This window comes from Schistocerca nitens, chromosome 6 (assembly GCF_023898315.1).
Source record: "Schistocerca nitens isolate TAMUIC-IGC-003100 chromosome 6, iqSchNite1.1, whole genome shotgun sequence".
NCBI lineage: Eukaryota > Metazoa > Arthropoda > Insecta > Orthoptera > Acrididae > Schistocerca > Schistocerca nitens.
The window spans coordinates 609,002,854-609,027,071 of record NC_064619.1 but is presented as its reverse complement, the minus strand read 5'-3'; the positions used below and the strand labels follow the sequence as shown (position 1 = coordinate 609,027,071).

Here is a 24,218-nt window from a genome sequence, read left to right as displayed (position 1 = left end):
CTCCATCTATCCGCCCTCGTCTGAGGTCAACAATGGAATTCCTCTTGCACTCTTAATGTTGATGTCTTCACTTTTAATTTCACAAAAGGTTGTTATAACGTCTCTATATACTGAACAGCCCTTATGAAGACCTTTGTTTTCTATTTCTTTGCGTGTTTCCTGCAGTCATTTTGACTTAGCTTCCTGTATTTCCTATTTATTTTATTCCTAATTCAATGTTATTACTGTTATCCTTTCTTTTCCTAAATATTTTTGTACTTTCTTCGTTAATCGATCAGCTGAGGTACACTCATGCTCATAAATTAAGGATAATGCTGATACATAGTGTAACAACGCTCTGGTGGGTGGTTTACGGGTTTAAATCTCCTCGGGGTATGACCATGCGGTGCATTTGACCTGCGGTCGTCGCACGTGGTGCTGGCAGCAGTTCACACACGCAGAGGTATGTTGCTGCATGTCAGAGTACGGTGCAGCGAGTAGTGTGCAGACGTTTTCAGACGTACTAATGCTGACTGTGTGTTGAAAATGGCTCAAAGAACACATATTGATGACGTTATGAGGGATAGAATACTAGGGCGACTGGAGACTGGTCAAACACAGCAGGTCGTAGTACGCGCCCTCTGTGTGCCACAGAGTGTGATCTCAAGATTATGGCGATGATCCCAGCAGACGGGAAACGTGTTCAGGCGCTACAGTACGGGACGTCCACAGTGTACAACACCACAAGAGGACCGATATCTCAACACCAGTGCCTGCAGACGGCCACAGAGCACTGCAGGTAGTCTTGCTCGGGACCTTACCGCAACCATTGGAACAGTTGTCTCCAGACACACAGTCTACAGACGACTGAACAGACACGGTTTATTCGCCTGGAGACCTGCAAGGTGCATTCCGCTGACCCCTGGTCACAGGAGAGCCCGTAAAGCCTACTGTCAAGAACACAGTACATGGTCATTGGAACAGTGGTCTCAGGTTGTGTTCACGGAGGAGTCCAGGTATAGTCTGAACAGTAATTCTCGCGGGGTTTTCATCTGGCGTGAACCAGGTACCTCATACCAACTCCTTAATGTCCTTTAAAGAGACATGTATGGAAATCGTGGTTTGATTGTGTGGGGTGGGATTATGATTGGTGCACGTACATCCCTGCATGTCTTTGACAGAGGAACTGTAACAGGTCAGTGTATCGGGACGTCATTTTGCACCAGTATGTCCACCTTTTCAGGGGTGCAGTGGGTCCCACCTTCCTCCTGATGGATGATAACGCAGGGCTCCACCGAGCTGCCATCGTGGAGGAATACCTTGTAACAGAAGATATCAGGCGAATGGAGTGGCCTGCCTGTTCTCCAGACCTAAAGCCCATCGAGAACGTCTGGGATGCTCTCGATCGACGTATCGCTGCATTTCTTCAAACCCCTAGGACACTACAGGAGCTCCGACAGGCACTGGTGCTAGAATGGGAGGCTATACCCCTGCTCGACCACCTGATCCAGATTATGCCAACTCGTTGTGCGGCCTGTGTACGTGTGCATAGTGATCATATTCAATGTGCAGGAAACAGTGTTGTAGCACATGTGTTTCAGGACGGTTTTCTCAACTTATCACCAATACCGTGGACTTACAGATCTGTGTCGTATGTGTGTTCCCTATGTGCCTATGCTATTAACGCTAGTTTTGGGTAGTGCCACGTTGTGTGGCACCACATTCTGCAATTATGTGTCTTGTGTGTTCCCTATGTGCCTTTGCTATTATCGCCAGTGTTGTGTAGTGCCACGTTGTGTGGCACCACATTCTGGAATTATCCTTGATTTATGAGCATGAGTGTATTTCTTCTGAAACCCAGGGTTCCTTCACTTTACTTTCCTTGTACCTATATTTGTCTACCCACCTTCAGTGATTGCTCTCATAAGAAATATATATTCCTCTTCAATTGCACTGTCTATTGTCGTACTCATTATCATGATATCTACAGCCCTAGAAGAGATCCCTACTATACCTCAGTATTTCAGTAGCAGAATCTTTCCACATTGTTTCTGCCACACAATCCTCTTAAACGTCAATATACTCTTCATCATTACAAAATAGTTATCTCAGTCTATATCTCCCCCCAAACATGCCATATTATCTAATATCTGATTTCGGAATCCTTGTCTGATAATGATGTAATCCAAATGGAATTTTTCCGCGTCCCCAGGCCTTTTCCAAGTATACCTCCTGATCTTGTTATGTTTGAACAACTGAAACTTAATGCAAAACTCCATTAATTTTTCTTACGTCTCATTCTGCTAAGTAACCCATAATTTCCTGTAACTCTATCTGTTATACCTTCCTTTATCACAGCGTTTCAAACACCCATGATTGTTAAATTTTCACTTCCCTTTATATCTAAATTATACGTTCATTATCGTCATATACTTCCTCCATCTCTTCTTCTTCTCCTTCTGACAAAGACGTGTGTATCTGAACTACAGTTTTTGGCGTCGGTTTGCTGTCGACTCTGTTGAGAATAATTCTGTCACTGAACTTTTCATAGTAACTCACTCTCTGTCAAATCCTACTCCCAGTACACCATTTTCTACTGCTGCATATATTTAAGGATCACAGATCCTCATCCTCTTTCCATTTCACCTCACTGGCCACCGCTATAGTTAGAGTCTAGAGTGTAGCCTGAGCCTTTGTATTTCTCTTTTTAGCTCAGTTTCGTTATCAGAATCAGACTTCTGACATTCCAAGCTCCTTCTCATAGAACGTTATCCTTCCTTTGATTATTCAGAAATGTTCTCATGCTTAACTCCTTCTTGGAAGTTGGCTCGTCGAGATCTGGATGCTGGAATAATCTGGAAACTTTTCCCAATGGAGAGATCATTATGACACTTTTCCAATCACAGGTCACAAGTCCTGTTGATACATATTGAGCGTCTTTAATGTAGTGGTTTCCACTATCTTTCTCATCTTCATGTCGTTGATCAGTACTGACTTTCCCATCCCAGGACCACGATAGTGCCCGTAACACAGTCCATACCTCCACCCTCCTTCACAAGACCGTTCGCAGAACGAGGGTGACTCCTCATGCTGAAAGTCTTTAGCCATTATAGCTGATAGTTTTTATTCAGAATTTAAGAAGTGGCTGCCTTCGAACCTGGGAACCAGCAATTTCTGATTGTAAGTCAAAGACAGTGTCACTAGATTACAGCCTAGACTGTTAGCCCTGCTGTTTGCTAACGGCACATCAACATTTTTATCTATTCTGAATTGCAAAGATGATAGTTCCCTGTGAGTCTGTGGCTGATCTACTGTTTCAGCAAGAAATTCATCATAGGCTTGAAGCAAGGATTTCTCTAGCCTAAGAAATAAACCATGAGCATGATGTGGTATCCCGTATTGATACCACCCGACAGATATCTTTAAGTTGGCAGTGGAATTGTAAGTTTTCGTCAGATGCCGATAGAGGTTGTGCGGGATCCGGCAGATCCAATGGAGGGCACCCTCTGAGCCATGCCTCTAGCATCCCCTTAACACGAGCGAAATCTGCCCCCGCAATATAGGATGGCCAGTGGCAGCCAGACAGCCCATTCGCACTCGGAGCCTCTTTGCTAGGTGATGTCAAGCAGAAGCCGCCTACTCGTGGCTCTGATTCCATTGTTCGTGCTTAGTTCAGAGAGGTTCATCCTTGTTGCTATTGTATGAGCTAGACTCTGTTCCTTGCTGCTTTATTTGTAACGAGTCTTCGTACACTTGGACAAATACAAGTTAAGTAGATCTCCTGTTTACTGTGTCAACTTGTTCACTGATCATTTGTGCTCCTGTCCAGCTTTCCTACGACGACGGTTGCCATACCACTCTGAACTGCCCATCTCTCCTTACTCTTGTGTATGAAGTTATACACAACACATGCTACAAGTATTTTGCCACCCAAGCAGCCGCTGCCTTTGTGTAGCTTACGCTTTCGTTATTGAGGGGACCTCCACAACTCTCCAGCCAATAGCGGAGGTCAGGAAACTCGTAGCCTCTGATTCAGATCTCATACTCGGTTCCAAGTTGGAGGGCCGCAATCGACTCTGGCAAATACTGAACTGTGCTTGCATCCCACGTGTGATGATAGCACCCTTCGCGACCTAGGCAACGGCCTAAAATCACCGAGGATGGCGACATTCCACCGAAACTTGCTACAGTTTTCAGCTGGCTGCATCCATTGCGTTCAACAGCCACCAGCAGAGCCTCCTCCACATCTCGGATACGACCTCCCAGCAAACGTGTCAAGTGCACACTGGCCTTCTTCCGCGACCTGCCTGCCATTTCCCTGAGGAGCCCCATTACCCACCTAATGTTGTAACTCCCAATGACCAGCATACCCACTCTCTGCGCTTCTCCAGACACAGCAAAACAATCAGCCACTGGTTCAACAGATAAGGCATCCCATGGTAGCTCAGATGTGCTACCAACACGGGACAGCACCTCATACATGTTGCTAAGGCGTAAGCAGACATTTGTGTGTCCAGGTCCCATGTTCACGCTCTGCTTAGAGATATGCAAACCTGTTACCATCTGCCACTCATCTCTGAGTGAGTACTAGATATTGCACATCAAAAGTACTAGATATTGCACATCAAAAGACGCATTGACAGTGGGCTTTCCAGCTAATTCCAACGACGCCAAAAGGGTCACAGCTTTTTTCATTGATGGTTCAGTGTCGCTACAGCTTAAGAGCACCAGCCTGAAGTTTGTCAGCTGTTTCCGGATAGCGAGCAGTTCTCCTTGAGTCCGGAGACGCTCATTGTGTTGCTCAGTACCACAGTACCTAAAGCTTCAGAGGACTCTGTACACACAGACTCTTAACTATTAATTTAACTAGGGCCGGCCGCTGTGGCCGAGCGGTTCTAGGCGCTTCAGTCCGGAACCGCGCTGCTGCTACGGTCGCAGGTTCGAATCCTGCCTCGAGTATGGATGTGGGTGACGTCCTTAGGTTAGTTAGGTTTAGGTAATTCTAAGTCTAGGGGACTGATGACCTCAGATGTTAAGTCCCATAATCCTTAGAACCATTTGAACCATTTTGAATTAAACTAGGGCACACTCTTCATCAGTACTCTATTACTGATGCTGGGTATGTTTTGTAGTCGAATTCCCGATTTCGGCATCTGAGTTACACCATGAGGTAATTCAGCTGTTATCTTCCAGTTACTCTTGGATCTTCGATTTATATCTCCTTTTGTGATTTTTAAATATTATATTTACTATTGAGAAATGAAATTCATTGCAGAACTCGAGGAGTCTTTCTCCTCTCTCATTCCTGTTGACCTATCACATATTCACCCTCATATCAGCCTTCCACCCCGGACCCTATATAGTTCAGAATCAACATGATTATTAGATTTTCATCTTATTTTATACAATGAGTTACTCTTTCATTTTCCTCATGTGCTCTCTCTATCTCATCATATTTTGCTTGCGATGTCGTCATCCAAACCTGACTTGGCAACTTTTTGTATCGACGTTGATGTGAATAATCTTGTCGTGCAACTATTAGACATAATTCACCCTTCACCTCACCTTCTTACGCATAACGAATCTTAGTAACGTTTTACGATTTTCAAGTGCTGTTGGCATTACCCTGTACTCGTTTGACCAGAAATATGTATCTTCTTTCCATTTCACTTCACAGAGCCTTACTATTTCTAAATTTGGCCGATATTTCTCTTTTAGATTTCCTAACTTCCTTAGCACGCTTAGAGTTACGACATTCCACATACCGATTTCGTTGGAGTTTTGTCTTTTGCCCTAGGTCACCTTCCAATTTGCAGTCCCTTCCCAGTGATCTGAATGGGGCTCAAATCTGGAATCTTTTACTATTGGCAAATTTTTCATAACATTTTTTCAGTAAAGGTCCATATTCTCTGTGCACATGCATTTGGATCTTTAATATTATGGCTCTTATTGCCGTCTGCATCATCTTGTTTCTGGTTATTCCTCATTCTTCCGTCTTTATGGGCACTTTCCCATCTGAAGGGTAAATGGGTGCCGCCTGACAAGGCCGTTGGCAGAATGAGAGGCATTGTAGTGGGTATCAAAAAGAGTGACCTGATTGAAAACCTTCGTATGTATTGACGGAAACACTTTGTAAAAGACATACCGCCTGCAAAATACTCACAAGATTTTAAAGCTTTTAGTTATGTTATTACTAATCCTCTGAGTGCCCACCAGGAGCAGCATGGACCACATCTAGATGACAGGTAAATTCATCATAAACTGTATGTAACACATATACATTGACATAAGTCACTTCAGCTCTCACTTTGTTCTTAACTTCATCCAGCCCACGAGGTAAACGGTGGATGAAAACCTTTCCTTCACGATTCGTCACAAGAAAAAATTATACTGGGTCATGTCCGGAGACTTTGGACTCCAAGAATGTAGTGCAGTGTCTCGGAGTCCGGTGCGCCCTATCTAACACTGAGGCAGCGCGCCATTGAGGAATTCTCGTACAGTGTTGTACGCCGGAGCTCCATTCTGTTGGAATGTGAAGTCATTAGAGCCCCCTCAGGTTAAGGGAAAAGCCAAATCTGCGGTTTTCGAAGATTCCTCATTCCACTCACCACCCACTAACTTTTTCTCAAAAAAAAAAAAAAAAAAAAAAAAAAAAAAAAAAAAAAAAAGAGGACGAGCCATACACTTTTTCATAAGAAACGACACAAAATAGTTTCATGCTCAACAATTGCGTGGAGGGTCTGAAGTCCCTACATGCACACAATCTGTCGGTTCATTTTACTGCTCACATGAAATGCAGCTTTATCAGTGACAGCTAACTGTAATAAACATCTATCATCTTCCATGTCTTCCAGTAGATCATTATTGAAGGTCAACAAGTTTCCCTAAACCACCAACTCCAAGAGCTTGCACTAATCGCAGTCCTCATGATTTGTACTCAAAACGTCGCTTTGACACTCGTCCAACAGTTAGTTAGTTATATGAGGAACTGCAAGTTCTCTGCTTGTACGGCCAGTAGACTTCCCTGGACTCTGCGCAAACTTTTGCCAAATTTTATCTACCATTTCATAAAAACTAGTTGCAGCATTATGTGGCTGATTGCAGTGAGATAATACAATGGAACTTACTATCTTATTCTTAGAAAGTCTAAGACAAGACATTCGTTTATGGAGCGTTGGCTCCATTGGTCAGTAATACGCTCTGCCTTCCAGAAGAATGAGCACGCTGCTGTATATTGAGGATAAGGGCTTTTGCGAGTATTGTTGTCAAGTTGGCTGCGAACGTTTCGTAACTGTTGTGGAATCAAATTTTCCGTCACAGTTTTCTTTTCTTAACCCTTAACTCGAAGCATCGGTCTTTCAGACCAATCGTTCATTTTAAACACCAAGTGTGGTAGCACTGAAAAAAATCACGGCCTCTCTTTCTCAGTATCTTCGTTTTAATACTTGTATTTTCATTGAAGACTTTCTTTCGCTGAATCATTGGAAATGAGCGTACGGCACTGTAAGCCAGGAGGCGCCCATTTCGGGAAGTTCGCCCGCCGAGGGCAAGTTCTTATTGCATTCGACGCCGCATTGGGCGACTTGCGCGTCGGAAATGTTTGGCATGGCTCTAAGTGAATCATCTTGCTCGAGTTGGAAGCTCATGTTGACATTTTATTCGGTATTTGCGATTCAAAGTCAGGGTTTTTTTAAACTCTGCCTTATGCAAAACACAGTTTATTTTGTGTTACACAGCAGAAATCTTTCGAGACCTATATATGTTATCTTCTGTGGGTCAAATTTTATTCTATAAAACATAACACAAAGTCCATTTCTGTTCATCTATTTTTGCCTAAAAATTATAATGTGCATTTTATTCGGTTTGTTAAGATTACTCAGCTGAAAATTATATTGCTAGTGAAAATACACTCCTGGAAATTGAAATAAGAACACCGTGAATTCATTGTCCCAGGAAGGGGAAACTTTATTGACACATTCCTGGGGTCAGATACATCACATGATCACACTGACAGAACCACAGGCACATAGACACAGGCAACAGAGCATGCACAATGTCGGCACTAGTACAGTGTATATCCACCTTTCGCAGCAATGCAGGCTGCTATTCTCCCATGGAGACGATCGTAGAGATGCTGGATGTAGTCCTGTGGAACGGCTTGCCATGCCATTTCCACCTGGCGCCTCAGTTGGACCAGCGTTCGTGCTGGACGTGCAGACCGCGTGAGACGACGCTTCATCCAGTCCCAAACATGCTCAATGGGGGACAGATCCGGAGATCTTGCTGGCCAGGGTAGTTGACTTACACCTTCTAGAGCACGTTGGGTGGCACGGGATACATGCGGACGTGCATTGTCCTGTTGGAACAGCAAGTTCCCTTGCCGGTCTAGGAATGGTAGAACGATGGGTTCGATGACGGTTTGGATGTACCGTGCAATATTCAGTGTCCCCTCGACGATCACCAGTGGTGTACGGCCAGTGTAGGAGATCGCTCCCCACACCATGATGCCGGGTGTTGGCCCTGTGTGCCTCGGTCGTATGCAGTCCTGATTGTGGCGCTCACCTGCACGGCGCCAAACACGCATACGACCATCATTGGCACCAAGGCAGAAGCGACTCTCATCGCTGAAGACGACACGTCTCCATTCGTCCCTCCATTCACGCCTGTCGCGACACCACTGGAGGCGGGCTGCACGATGTTGGGGCGTGAGCGGAAGACGGCCTAACGGTGTGCGGGACCGTAGCCCAGCTTCATGGAGACGGTTGCGAATGGTCCTCGCCGATACCCCAGGAGCAACAGTGTCCCTAATTTGCTGGGAAGTGGCGGTGCGGTCCCCTACGTCACTGCGTAGGATCCTACGGTCTTGGCGTGCATCCGTGCGGTCCGGTCCCAGGTCGACGGGCACGTGCACCTTCCGCCGACCACTGGCGACAACATCGATGTACTGTGGAGACCTCACGCCCCACGTGTTGAGCAATTCGGCGGTACGTCCACCCGGCCTCCCGCATGCCCACTATACGCCCTCGCTCAAAGTCCGTCAACTGCACATACGGTTCACGTCCACGCTGTCGCGGCATGCTACCAGTGTTAAAGACTGCGATGGAGCTCCGTATGCCACGGCAAACTGGCTGACACTGACGGCGGCAGTGCACAAATGCTGCGCAGCTAGCGCCATTCGACGGCCAACACCGCGGTTCCTGGTGTGTCCGCTGTGCCGTGCGTGTGATCATTGCTTGTACAGCGCTCTCGCAGTGTCCGGAGCAAGTATGGTGGGTCTGACACACCGGTGTCAATGTGTTCTTTTTTCCATTTCCAGGAGTGTACATTTTTATAGATATGCTTTTTTGTTCCCCGTTCTTCAGGTGAATAACCGAAAAAAACCAAACAAAATGCACATGCGATAATTTTTACGAGTAAAAGCGTAACCTTGCTACTATGTTTACAGAAATAAATACGGAAATAAATGTTGACCCACAGAAGATGTTGTATAGGTGCCGGAAGATGACTTGTGAGTAAAAAAATAAATTGTGTTTTCAATAAGGTGGAGTTAAAAAAAACTAGTTTTTAACCGCAAAAAAAGTGGAAAAAATGTGAACAGGAGATACTAACCCAGCAAAGTAATTCTTTCAGTGTAATGCCAAGCATTTCCCACGAAGCTCTACAAGAAATTAAAGAATATAACAGTTGCACAAAACTGTCCCCAACATTAGGTTTAACAAAACATGCCTCAGTAATAATATAATTCTTGATTTTGTAAAAGTCAATGTAAACAGCAACTTAGCTGCACCAGAAGAAGCCAAAAGAAATTATTTGGTTAAAAGAAGAAATTCGCATCCTCTGTGCTGTAAAAAATAGCAGATCAATGTTGAGTTACATAAAACACAACCTGAATTAATTTATTTCATAAAAACTCCAGCCCATTTCGATGACATCAGACAAGAAATAAAATAATACACAGAAGCACTAACATTAAGGAAGAAAGAAACACAAAACAAAAAACTGAATCACTGTCTTACCACCTATCTAGACACATGTGTGCAGTACTGTACTAGAGAAATAGTACACTTTCACATAAAACGGAAACGTACAAAAAACCAATGAACTGATAGAAAAAATAAAAGATGTAAATATACCATCCAATTTAAACCTTACATCTTTTGACATCACATTCATGTACATAAATGTGCCAGTAGGGGAAACAATCAACTTTACCAAAGGACTGCGGAAACGAGAGAACACAACAAATACAAACATAGATGAAATTTAAGCCATCCTAAAGATCGTAATAGAACAGAACTACAAGGAGTTTTATCTACAAAAAGAAAGCCTACCAATGGGCTCACCCATCATTGGTCTACTTTCAAACATATTTCTGAATCACATTGAAAACAAAATACGAGTATTCAATGAATGCAGAAAAATACAAGGTTATATACTGATACTGATGTGTAGTCAGCATTTTCCTGATAGACTAAACAGTCACCTAGACAAAACAATTACGCGCTACATAAACACAGTTCACATTAAACGAAAATTCACAATTGAGACAAAGCAGAGACGAAACTTAATTTCTTAGAGATCACTACATATACACAGAAAAAAATGTAATTGTGGAATATTCAGGAAACCTACAGCCACAGGTACAACTATTCACAACCTTTCAAATCACCCCAGGCACACAAACTCTCAATTCAGAGACGTGCTACACAGGCTCAACATAACTCCACTGGACAATCTCAGGTACACTCTTGAACGAAGTACAATCCTCTAGATAACCAGAGCCCAAGACACAAAAAATAAAAATGCTGAACAACAAAATGAGAAACAAATTATAAAAGAAAAATCATGAACAAATTACCAGCCACACAACAGAACCAGGAACACAAACACGTGACAAACACAAGGATCCAGGAAACTTTGCGAAGAACATAGCGTGGTACATACTGCCACACAGCAACAAAAACCTCCACAGGGTGGGGAATATTCTGAAGAAATAGTGACTATGAATATCATTCCGCATTCAGTACAGAAAAAGTTAAACACAAGAAACGCCTCCACGGACAAATTCTCTCAAAGTGGAGACTATTTGTTAATCTATAGTTCACAGCAATCTGTCTACATAGCCCAAACACGCAGAAATTTTAAAACGAGATATTCTACACAACTGAGTGCCTTAAGAACTGGCAGTACAAACTCCACTTTTGCAGATCATTTCATACAAGAAAACCACCACCCAAACAACACTGAAACTGATTAAATTCTCAGAGAAAGCAATAGTCTCTATCAAAAATTGACAACAGAGGAGAATTATCACATACAAAAAGCAATAATACAAGGAAAGAAATCTTTAATGAAAATACAACACTGTGCAACAAAACACTGTTCTGAACACTCAGTGGAATATACAAAAGCCCTTCCCCATATGAAAACATTTCCAGCTCTGTCTCTCTTCTCTCTCTCTCTCTCTCTCATTTTACAGACACAAACACACACACACACACACACATATATATATATATATACAATAACATGACGTCACATAAGTTCTTCCCTCGGCAGATACACCACAACAGTTCTCACAGGACATTCAAAATTAGCGTCACACGAAACATATTTTAAACAATGAACACTTGAGGAGCAACAATAACAGATTCTCATTCTGGAAACATCCCCCAGGCTGTGGCTAAGCCATGTCCGCGCAATATCCTTTCTTCCAGGAGAGCTTCTGTGAAGTTTGGAAGGTAGGAGACGAGGTACTGGCGGAATTAAAGCTGTGAGAGCGGCTCGTCAGTCGTGCTTGGGTAGCTCAGTTGGTAGAGCACTTGCCCGCGAAAGGCAAAGGTCCCGAGTTCGAGTCTCGGTCCGGCACACAGTTCTAATCTGCCAGGAAGTTTCAGTAACAGAGCGTCTCTCAGTGAGTATGGAGAGATAAGCATCTGCTCATATCACGTTTTGTGATACACGTGAAGTAAAATTGAGAGTGATATCATATTAAAACGGTAGGATAACAGTGTGCACAATAGCAATAGAAAGACATATCCATCAGAGATACACAACAGAACGGAAAATGTAAGTATGGTAATGTAAATAACCATTACCCGCGAAACGGTATTTGAAAAATTCACAGAATTCTCTTTGACAAGTTTGCAGATGATATGCTGACAAAACGGTAAGAGCAGGGCACAAAAAAGCCGACATGTAAAAGTACATTTTTACTCGCAATGTAATATTCAGGTGAACAACCCCAACAAACAAAACAAAATACATGCAGTATCATTTTTAGTCCTAAAATAGATAAATGACCATGAACTTCGTATTGCATTTTACGAAAATAAATTTGATCCACAGAAGATGACACTTAGATATCGATACATGTCTGGATTAAAAACAAAAAGAAAATTGTGCTTTGCGTAAGACGGAGTTTAAAAAAACAGTTATGACTATGAGCCTGCTAGGCAAAGTACAGTGCCCGCTCTGCCTCAAGGTCAAGACTAGAGCAAGAAACTAACTATTAATTAGATTGTGGGTGACAATTTGAGTATAGAAACAAGTATTAGTGTTGACATACTTACCAGATACAACTTTATCAAGGTAAGGCATTTTGGAGAGAGCATCATAAGTGATATCACTACCAGTTTCCTTAAGAACAGAATCGATTTCATGTTGCAACTTCGTTTGGCAATGAGGGTGGAGTGCCAGTTCATGGAGAGCGAAGCTCATAGTTGATGAAGATGTTTCAAAGCCCGCTCCAAAGAAGATAAAGGCCTGTGCAGCCACGTCTTCTATTGTGAGCTCTGTGGAAATATCAACGTAATGCTCAAACTTACAAGATCACAGACACCAAAATCAGGCAAATTATTTGGAATCTATGGTATTGTCACATAAATAGCACATGCTACATATTATTATTATTATTGTTATTAGAAAATTAATGATGAAAGTTCACCTTTTGTCTTCCCAAAACTTGTCTTTGCAATAGCATGTCTTATGCAAAACTCCTCAACGTTCAAACATAAATCACAAATTTAAAATTCTCTGTATGTCCTATTATAATGTTTAGATCTATTTACATGTATTCATATAAATTCCAGTGTAACCTTCACGTCGCATTAACATCACAGTGAAGGTCAAGTCTTCTATGAAATTTACATTTGCAACACAGCAAGATACTGTAGAAACATAAGAGGGACTTTATCAATCATTTTTCAATGAATTTCATCTAGAAAAGCTATGGGACCACCATAAAATTATTATTATGGTTACCTATATTTTAAAATATTTTATTGTTCCAATCTCTTGAATGCATCCAAAAGTAGCAAGGAGCTATGTTTAGGAACGTAATTCAATTTACTTTTATTTTACGTTTAATATTTCTAGCTCTGTAGGACCAGACTCAGGAGTAAACCTCAATGATCATGGAACGAGTCAGCATATGAAATTTAACCACAGAAAAATTAATAACAGATAAAATTTGTACGAATCCTCTGCAGACTGTAAGCTGCTGTGTAGATATATGCATAATCAACTTTATAATACAAAAATTTGCTTAATTTTTTCCCACGAAGTCCCCAGCAGAATAGAAGGAGTGAGACATGAGGAAATTCTACTGTTTAAATTTTAAAGTGCGAAGATTACTGCTAACTTTTTTTAAAATTCTTATGGTAGCTTATTGAAAATGGATGGAGCAAAATACTGCACACCTATTTGCACAGGAGTCAAGGAGGTACGGTCCAAATGCAGATTGGATTTCTGCCTAGTATTCACCAAGTGAAAGCTGCAAATTATTCCGAATAAGCTTATATTTTTAACATCAAGCGACATTAAAGAAAATAGGTTTTAGGAGCCAATTTCAGAATTCCCAGACTCCTGAACAGGGAGTTGGCGAACTTACACCACATATTATCCGAACTGCCTGTTTCTGAGCCGAAGGTGTCTTTTGTGAATGGGAAGAGTTACCCAGAATATAACGCCGTATGTCAGACGTAAATGAAAATAGGCAGACTAACTTTCTTGTTGGACCCTCATTTATTTATTGCACATACTGTTCTAAGGGTAAAATAGCAGCATACAGTTTTTGAATGAGATTTTGAACATGTACGTTCCATGATAGCTTATCATGTGTCTGAACACCTAGGAATATGTGTTGTTCAGACTCATTCTGTGTAATCAACATTTCAGCTTTGATTGAATGGTGTTTAATAGAATCGTAGTATGATTTAGCATAAATTAATTTTTTACAAGCTATGGACATATATCTTGATCTGCATTATTTGACATTATCTATTTTGCTCTCAACACCCTTCGCTGTCAAGACAAATATTTAAAAATTATCCCTTCATGTTGTAGTGATCTCAACATTGACCCATGAGGCACCTCCCCAATCAGACACCACTCCAGCGTCAGTCTTATTACTGTGGAGAACGACGTTTTGCTGTCTGTTCTTAAAGTATAAGAAGAATCAATTGTGAGTTACTCCTCTTACTCCATAATGGTCCGATTTCTGCAGTAATATTTTGTGATTAATACAATCAAAGGCTTTAGTTAAACAAAAGAAGACGCCTAGTATTCGTAACTTTTTGTTTAATCTGTCCAATGCCTGTCGCACAAAAGAGGATGTAGCATTTATAATTGTTAAAACACTTTTGAAACCGGACTGTATGTTTGCCCAAATAATGCAAAATAAAAAGATCACTTAACCTTATATACACAGTCTTTTCAACAATTTTTGCGATTACCGATGGCAAAGAAAAGGCTCCAAAATTGTCCGAATTATACCTTTTCCTTTTTTTATAAGGTGGTTTCGTTAGTGAGTATTCTAATCGTTCAGGAAACTAACAATTACTAAATTCTGGGCTAACATCTGCAGCACAGTGCTTTAATCTCCTGCTAGATACCCAGCGATATTCATGAGAGTCTTAAGCAGTTTAATTACTGACTAAATTTCCCTCTGTTTTAATTTTATTCTTGATGATAATTTCTTATATCATGAAATGACCGCCCCATGTTCGTAGTTCGTATGGCAATTGCTAATTTAGAATAATTGTTTGCGTGGTATGCATTTTTGTATTCATTGTACCTGTACCCCCAGATTAGTCGATCTTGTTTCTTATTAAGACTGTGATGGGAAGATTGTTTAGTATCTGTGATTAAAAAGTAATAATTCATGTATCCCATTGATACCACTGTTGTTTTACAGGTTGCTAATGAAGGCATGTGAAAGTAATGTCTAATAATAGAGTAGGTTACAGCAACGCAGGTGGACCTATTCTATGGATTGTAACGTTAACAGAGGTTGTCAAGAGATAATATGTCGTTTCTACTTCATATAACATACTTACTCGTAGGGGACACTTCCTTGGTACCGCCCTCTCCATTCTCTGGCTTTTCGCCTTCGAGATATCCCTTGTTTTTGAGTTGGATCATAAGATCCATGAAATCTTTCCTGCAAACGTTGTTCTCCTCCCTGTATGCAACTGTCTCCGCTACCATACGTCTAAAATAAGTGCTGACAGCAGCTGCTCCGTCTTTGAGTCTGCAAGGAAATGATAATCGTGAATTGATGACACACACTGGAGGAAAACAGAACATTTTTGGCATTATACAGTATGATGTGCATAGTGATGAAAAAATGATGAAACCTCTGCATATAATTTAGTTCATGATTCTTCGTGTGTTGGCAACCACAATTTGCAGCTTAATCCTATCGCATTACAGCACAGAATATTTTAGCCAGCGCCCATAGTGAACTCAGTAGTTGCAGGATGCGGCAGCAGTAATTCATAGGAACTTCTATTAAACTGTAAAGAAGAACAGTGCAAATTTCTCTTCAATAGACTGCAAGCAACTGTCTTAGATATAACTGGATATGACTCCACTTCATTCATCCAACTCTACAAAGTTTTTCGTAACACTTTTAATGTAACTACTCTGTATCGCAGATCCTCCTTCGCGCATGCGTGTGTGTGTTGCTTTAGCGTAGTTAGTTTAAGTTAGATTAAGTAGTGTGTAGGCCTAGGGACCAATGACCTCAGCAGTTTGGTCCCAAAGGAACTTACTACAAATTTAAAAATAGTTCGTTCTTTCAAATATGTGTTATCAACAAACAAATTGGTTTTTTTGTGATAATGTTTGTGCTTCAGTCATGGGAAAACACAGATAGACACAAGAAAGAAATGTTAAATATATTATAATTACAATTTAGTGTCTATCAATGACGAAGTGCAAGCCTTTCGATTGGATGTCACTTCATCGAGTTGTGTGTCCTTAAGCCACGCCAGTTATCCAACCAGTGAATAGGGAGCTGCAATTTAACGTGAAATCTGATCCATGTGTCGTTTCTAGCGAATCTCCACATCACTGAAAGTAGAATGGTAGGGTAAAATGCAGACTAAAGAATACGTGGTGCGAACAGTGCAAATTTCTCTTCAATAGACTGCTAGCAACTGTCTTAGATATAGCTGGATATGACTCCACTTCATTCATTCCGGTCCTGCAGTCTTTGGGTTTCCAGGTATGCACTTTACCGCTAGACCACAAGGAATGTGCAGGACGTCCCACAAGTGTTATGACAAACGTCGAGGGGTTGTATAGCGTGTCTCGAGGAACAAATCATGGATAGGAACCCGTGTCCAGAAACGTCATCCAACTATACTACAGAGCGTTGGAAGTCATAGGCACGAGCGCCTGCCACTAGCCGACCCATTCGGCAGAAGACGTGACGCTGTACGCTTAGAGACCCTAGGTGGAACGAAATGGCTCTGAGCACTATGGGACTTAACATCTGTGGTCATCAGTCCCCTAGAACTTAGAACTACGTAAACCTAACTAACCTAAGGACATCACACACATCCATGCCCGAGGCAGGATTCGAACCTGCGACCGTAGCAGTCGCGCGGTTCCGGACTGAGCGCCTAGAACCGCTAGACCACCGCGGCCGGCCTCTAGGTGGAACTTCTCGGAATGTTCTTTTTCTTATTCCATGATCGTGACTCATTGCTTCGATCACCAGTGGAGAAGATAGAGCTTTGCTGCTTAGGCAGACCATATTTGTAATGAATGTGATGCTCTGTTGCCTTGGTGAATGACGGTTTCGAACATGGGGTTCCCATCTGCAGTTTATTTTTCTCCTGTGAACCGAAACACAACGGTGGTTTAAGACGCATCTCTGAGAAAGATGAACTGGAGAAGGGAATTCTTTCTCATCATACACTTTGAAGTGTTACACTCGGGCATTCCACTCAGTTTGGTGCCCCAAGCGGTCGCTTCTAATAGAGATACTTACTGTATGGGAATCTCACATCTGTGGCGCCTCTGGTGGCCCTCACACCTTGCCCCTCCCCCCCCCCCCCTCCCCCAACTGGCAGCTTGTGCTGCATCGGCCTTAAACCTGCACTGAACATAGCGTAGCAGAGCAACACCACCTGGACTGTCGCTAGTAAGCCCTGCACACGCTGAAAGCGATAAGGGTAGTAACTGCCGGCCGCTGTAGCCGAGCGGTTCTAGGCGCTTCAGTCCGGAACCGCGCTGCTGCCACGGTCGCAGGTTCGAATCCTGCCTCGAGCATAGATGTGTGTGATGTCCTTAGGTTAGTTAGGTTTAAGTAGTTTAAATCTAGGGAACTGATGACCTCAGGAGTTATGTCCCATAGTGCTTAGAGCCATTTGAACTTTTTTTTTCGTCCTTCATGATTTCCTGCTTCCTGAAACGAGCCTCCCTCAGACAAACGGCGAAAAACTGTCACAAACATTGAATGGTGTGGCTGTTGTCGGCGAGGATAGGTCTCCTGATACAACCTTGCTGCCCGGCGCCCTTGCCCATTTGTCTCTCCGTAAGTAAATACCATGTCGGCAAGCTGTCGATTGGAATACGGAACCATTGTATACAACGCTGTATCACATTCACTACGAGGTGAGTCAGCAAGAGAAGTGAATCGGGCAAAACGTTACTGATTACTATGGCAGGAGAGGGCGCTTGGGCGTGACGTACGGGGGACAGTAACACGCTCTGAGAGGGTACCTGTGGCTGCATGGTACAGCGCGTATTAGACCGCAGTATCTGTAACACTGTATGATTGAATAAATGGTCTCTAGCATGGAATCCTTGCATTTCCGGACATAAGTTCATTAGACCTTTTTTATTCCGAGTCCTCTCCCTGATCAATCCCAAGAGTTTGTACACGCCTGGAAAAAGTCACCCTATAGATATAAAGTAGGGTAGTCACATAACTTATGTGACCGCAAGCAGTCTGATTGGACATATTAAACACTGACACTGTGAACCAGGCAAATGTTGCAGATATAACGCACATAAGAAATCACAGTTAGTTCTTACCATCTAGCTTTCTCACTACTTGAGCTGTCCGCCCCCGGTAGCTGAGTGGTTAGCCGGCACGGTAGCTCAGCGTGTTCGGTCAGAGAGCCGGTTGGCCTCTGTAATAAAAAAACTGAGTGGAAGGATCAACCACCGAACTTGAATAGGATGTCTTGCGATGTCCGCAACGACCAAACACAACGATAAAAAAAAAAGTGGTCAGCGCGACAGAATGTCAATCCTAAGCGCCCGGGTTCGATTCCCGGCTGGTTGGTTGGTTGGTTGGTTGGTTTGGGGAAGACCAGACAGCTTGGTCATCGGTCTCATCGGATTAGGGAAGGATGGGGAAGGAAGTCGGCCGTGCCCTTTCAGAGGAACCATCCCGGCATTTGCCTGGAGTGATTTAGGGAAATCACGGAAAACCTAAATCGGGATGGCCGGACGCGGGATTGAACCGTCGTCCTTCCGAATGCGAGTCCAGTGTCTAACCACTGCGCCACCTCGCTCGGTATTCCCGGCTGGGTCGGAGATTTTATCCGCTCAGGGACTGGGTGTTGTGTTGTCCTAATTATCACCATTTCATCCCCATTGACGCGCAAGTCGCCGAGGTGGCGTCAAATCGAAAGACTTGCACCCGGCGAACGGTCTACCCGACGGGAGGCCCTCGTCACACGACATTATTATTACTACTTGAGCTGTGTTAGATTATGTCATAATAGCGGGCTTTGTTAGATCAAGTGATTGCGAAAGTTGACGTTTCACATCCCGTGGAATAAAGGGGTAGCAGAGGCAAGCAGAAATCTTTCGCATGTAGTGACAATATTTTCCAACCAATTGAAGTGCTCATCCGCGGCTATGTCAGATCTCTTCACTGTTTTCTGCCACGGTACTGGGATACCGACGAGAAATAATTAATTTCTTATGGGATACAAAAATTACGTGGGAGTTTTTGGTGTTAATTCATGTCCTAGATTTAGCATCCATCTGAACACACAAGACGGACTGTTATTGATCTGGACGTTGGCAGTGCTGATATCTTCAGTTCTGGCCCTTTGGCGAAGCTGGAAGTTGACAGCATAGAAATGATAATTCCTGGAGTTCAAAACCGACGAGATACCATGATAAAAGAGAGCAATAGAGTGTCAAGGACTGAGGCCTATGAGGTTGCTTTCAAATCACAAGCATGTACAATCTGAAAATTTCAGCTGTCGGTGAATTCGGAGTTTTATGTCACAGTAGGGGGTATCTAATACTTTGCTAAAGTCCAGCAGTGTCAATTGTGGCCTCAGTGTTGTGTTTGGCGTATTTCAGGTCATCAGTCACATTAATTAGTGGTGTTTGTGTGCTATGGTGTTTACAAAAGCCAGACCTACATTTATCACACGAGTTTAATTTAATAATAGTATTCAAAAAGTGAAAAATGGCTGAGCTGTAATGGCTAGAGGAGAAATAAAAGGCTGTAAAGGCGTGGATAAGTAGGGGAAAGACAGATACTGCTGAAAGGAAAATTAAAGACCTTTAGAGAAAAGAGAAACAGCTACATAATAAACAGCAAGAGCTCAGGTGGAAAACTAGAACTAAGTTACGAAGAGAAAGCTGAAAGGTGGAAGAAATATATAGAGGGCCTTTACAAAGGAAATGAGTTTGAAGGGAATATTATAGAAAGGGAAGAGGAATTAGAGAAAGATGTGGTGGGAGACATGATGTTGCGACAAGGACTGACAGAGTACTGAAAGATTTAAATTGAAACAAGGCCCCTGGAGCAGATGAAACTTCACAGAACAACTGAGATCCTTGGGAAAGACAGCCATGACAAAGCTGTTCCATCTGGTACCAAAAATGTATAAGACAGACGAAACATCGTTAAACACCACGAAGAACGTAGTAATTCCAGCAGCAGAGAAAGCAAGTGCCGACAGGTGTGAATGTTACTGGACTATCTGTTTAGTAAGCTCTGATCGCAAAATATTGACACGAATTATTTACAAAAGAATGGGAAGACCGGTAGAAGCTGAGCTCGGAGAAGATCAGTTTTGGTTCCGGGGAAGTGTAAGAACACACAATGCATAAAGAGCCTACACCCTATCTTAAGAGATGGGTTAAGGAGGTAAACACCTACGTTTATACAGGGTGTTTCCGTAAAAGCGTGCAAAAATTTAACAGGACATAGAGGATGCTCTACTGAACAATTTGGGGTAGGGAACCTTGGGTCAGAGAAGTCAGCTCCGTACTTTTTTATTTACATTTGTTAGTGTTAACTGAAAATACCATCACTCACAAAATGGACGTTCCATTTGTACTGTATTTTACAAAATGTACTGAAAAAGACGGCCATTAACCTCAATGCAAGCATAACATCGGCGAACAAGATTCTGACGCATCCTGACAAATATCCCTGGTGTGTTTCGAGTGGTTCAAATGGCTCTGAGCACTATGGGACTTAACATCTGAGGTCATCAGCCCCCTAAACTCAGAACTACTTAAACCTAACTAACCTAAGGACATCACACACATCCATGCCCGAGGCAGGATTCGAGCCTGCGGCCGCAGCAGCAGCGCGGCTCCGGACTGAAGCGCCTAGAACCGCTCGGCCACAGCGGCCGGCCCCTTGTGTGTTTCGAATCACATCACAGGCAGCTATAATTCTGGCAAATATTTACATTTACATATCCACTGGCGTCTCATAGACAACTGACTTTATATATCCCCGTAGGAAATAATCAAGGGGATTCAGGTGACGTGACCTCACAGGCCATGGAATAGGACCTCCCATTCCAATCCAGTAAATTAAACACAACCTGCATCATGACCGACTAGTAATCAAGCCCGTCTTCCTTGTTTCCTTGCAGGAAATAAAGAACGTACATGTAATTACCAGCACAGTACGTGTAAACTGGTATGCATGTTAGTTGTAAATAAGCTGGAAAACAGTAATGCTAAACAAAGCGGCAGACAAGATTACTTCCCTATATCCTTAAGCTGGCTTCTCCGACCCCACATTCCCTATCTCAAATTGTTCAGTGGACCATTCTCTACGTCCTGTTACATTTTTGCACGCGCTTAAGGGAACGCCCTGTAGAAGTAGGTATTAAGTAGGCTAAAAATGGCTGTGAGCACTATGGGACTTAATTGCTGAGGTCATCAGTCCCCTAGAACTTAGAACTACTTAAACCTAACCAACCTAAGGACATCACACACATCCATGCCCGAGGCAGGATTCGAACCTGCGACCGTAGCGGTCGCGCGGTTCCAGACTGAAGCGTCTAGCTCCGCTCGGCCACCAGCGGCCGGCATTAAGTAGGGATTATGAACCACAATGACCTTGAAAACTGCAAATGTTCGAGCAAATTTCCTACATGCAGGGGAAATCTTATCTGTGATGTCATCACCCTTATTGGTGATATACCGTGCTCCCTTTCCCTTCCTCTTACCTCCCCTTTCTTCCCCCCTATCTCCAAGTAGTCACCACCTCTTGCAGAAATATATTGTGGAGTCTGTTCTTCGACTGCTATCTAAGATCAGTGTCCTTTTACGTTCAGTAAAGGATGATCTTGGATTGCATGAGGCGGTTGTTTACCGTATTCCTCGCAGTTCTGGTATTTCATACAGTGGTCAGATTATCAGGACCGTGTACTGAGCATAAGCGTCACACATGTTCACAAAAGTGGATAAAATCTGTTACAGGAAAACATTGTCTTGCACCAGTCATCCTATGAAATGTAACAACGTGGAGATTCTGGCATGCGTTCCAGCTATTAGGATATTAAAGCAACAGTTGAGATAAAAGTAACCTATAAATAGCCACGGAGGGTTCTGCTTTAAATTCTACATGGGATCCTGCTCTCTCCTTTGTGAAGAAACAGAGGGGCAGATTTAATGCTCCTTCCCCCTTGGTTATTAATTTTCACTCTGAATAACTTCTGATACTGGTTATCTTTGGTTGTGTGATGGTGCTGGTGTATCTGTGTGCGTGTTATCTTTCAGGAATTGGTCTGTAAACCGAGATTATAAATTCCCTTGCACAGTGCTTACTTTGGAGCAGTTTCGCCTTGAGCGTGATAGGATGTGCACTTGAAATATCAGCAGTAGTCGACGACGTCACGCGGGTGAATGCCCATATCTTTTTTGAACAACATTTCTTGTTTAAAAAATGCGCTGTGGTAATTACTAAACGATGGGATGGCAACAGGTGCTCGGTGGTTGTCAGATACCTTTGCGGCTCTGATGTGGGCGACTGGTGTGCGCGTGATTGCTGCGACTCTGGCAGCAGTCCAGAGCCACCAGACCGCGGGAGTCCATAGGTGGGCGCCGTAATGAGTGATGTGCTGTGGCGTTGTCGGAGGAACTGACTGTACATTGTGCTGGCAAAAGTCACGGGATGCTTCCGAATATCGTGTTGGAGCTCCTTTTGACCGGTGTAATGCAGCAACTCAACATGGCATGGAGTCAAAAAGTCCCTAGAAGTCCCCTGCAGAAATATTGAGCCATACTGCCTCTACAGCTGTCCATAGTTGCGAAAGTCTTGCTGGTACGGAATCTTTTGCACGAACTGACTTCTAGATTATGTCCCAAATATGATCGATGGGATTTATGGCAGGCGATCTAGGTGGCAAATCATTCGCACGAATCGTCCGGAATGTTCTTCAAACCAATCGCGAACGATTTTGACCCGGGCCACAATTGTTAGCAATTGGTTTGAAGAACATCCTGGACGATTCGTGCGAATGATTTGCTGCCTAGATCGCCTGACATAAATCCCATCCAATATACAGGGTGGTTCATTGATAGTGACCGGGCCAAATATCTCACGAAATAAGCGTCAAACGAAAAAACTACAAAGAACGGAACTCATCTAGCTTGAAGGGGGAAACCAGATGGCGCTATGGATGACCCACTAGATGGCGCTGTCATAGGTCAAACGGATATCAACTGCGTTTTTCTAAATAGGAACCCCCATTTTTATTACATATTTGCGTAGTACGTAAAGAAATATGAATGTTTTAGTTGGACCACTTTCTTCCCTTTGTGATAGATGGCGCTGTAATAGTCACTAACGCATAAGTACGTGGTGTCACGTAACATTCCGCCAGTGCGGACGGTTTTTACTTCGTGATACATTACCCGTGTTAAAATGGATCGTTTACCAATTGCGGAAAAGGTCGATATCGTGTTTGCTATGTATGCTGCTCGGTATCCTGGACGACATCATCCAAGTGTCCGGACCGTTCCCGGATAGTTACGTTGTTTAAGGAAACAGGAAATGTTCAGCAACAAGTGAGACGTCAACCACGACTTGCAACAAATGATGATGCCCAAGTAGGTGTCTTAGCTGCTGTCTCGGCTAATCCGCACATCAGTAGCAGACAAACTGCGTGAGAATCGGGAATCTCAAAAACGTCGGTGTTGAGAATGCTACATCAACATCGATTGCACCCGTGCCATATTTCTATGCACCAGGAATTGCATGGCGACGACTTTGAACGCCGTGTACAGTTCTGCCACTGGGCACGACAGAAATTACGGGACGATGACAGATTTTTTGCACGCGTTCTATTTATTGACGAGGCGTCATTCACCAACAGCGGTAACGTAAACCGGCATAATATGCACTATTGGGCAACGGAAAATCCACGATGGCTCCGACAAGTGGAACATCAGCGACCTTGGTGGGTTAATGTATGGTGCGGCATTATGGGAGGAAGGATAATTGGCCCCCATTTTATTTATGGCAATGTAAATGGTGCAATGTATGCTGATTTCCTACGTAATGTTCTACCGATGTTACTACAAGATGTTTCAGTGCGTGACAGAATGGCGATGTACTTCCAACATGATGGATGTCCGGCACATAGCTCGTGTGCGGTTGAAGCGGTATTGAACAGCATATTTCATGACAGGTGGATTGGTCGTCGAAGCACCATGGCCCGCAC

General features: G+C 43.1%; 1 protein-coding gene across 1 annotated transcript in view; it reads right to left on the bottom strand.

The window, feature by feature from the left end:
• The window catches only part of LOC126263015 (cytochrome P450 6k1-like), a 166,556-nt gene that overhangs the window by 47,987 nt on the left and 94,351 nt on the right, over positions 1 to 24,218 (bottom strand). The window contains exons 5-6 of the mRNA XM_049959979.1: positions 15,318 to 15,511; positions 12,552 to 12,773 (exon numbers count right to left, since the gene is read on the bottom strand). Of these exons, the coding sequence (XP_049815936.1) occupies positions 12,552 to 12,773; positions 15,318 to 15,511 (416 nt within the window). The remainder of the gene's footprint in view (positions 1 to 12,551; positions 12,774 to 15,317; positions 15,512 to 24,218) is intronic.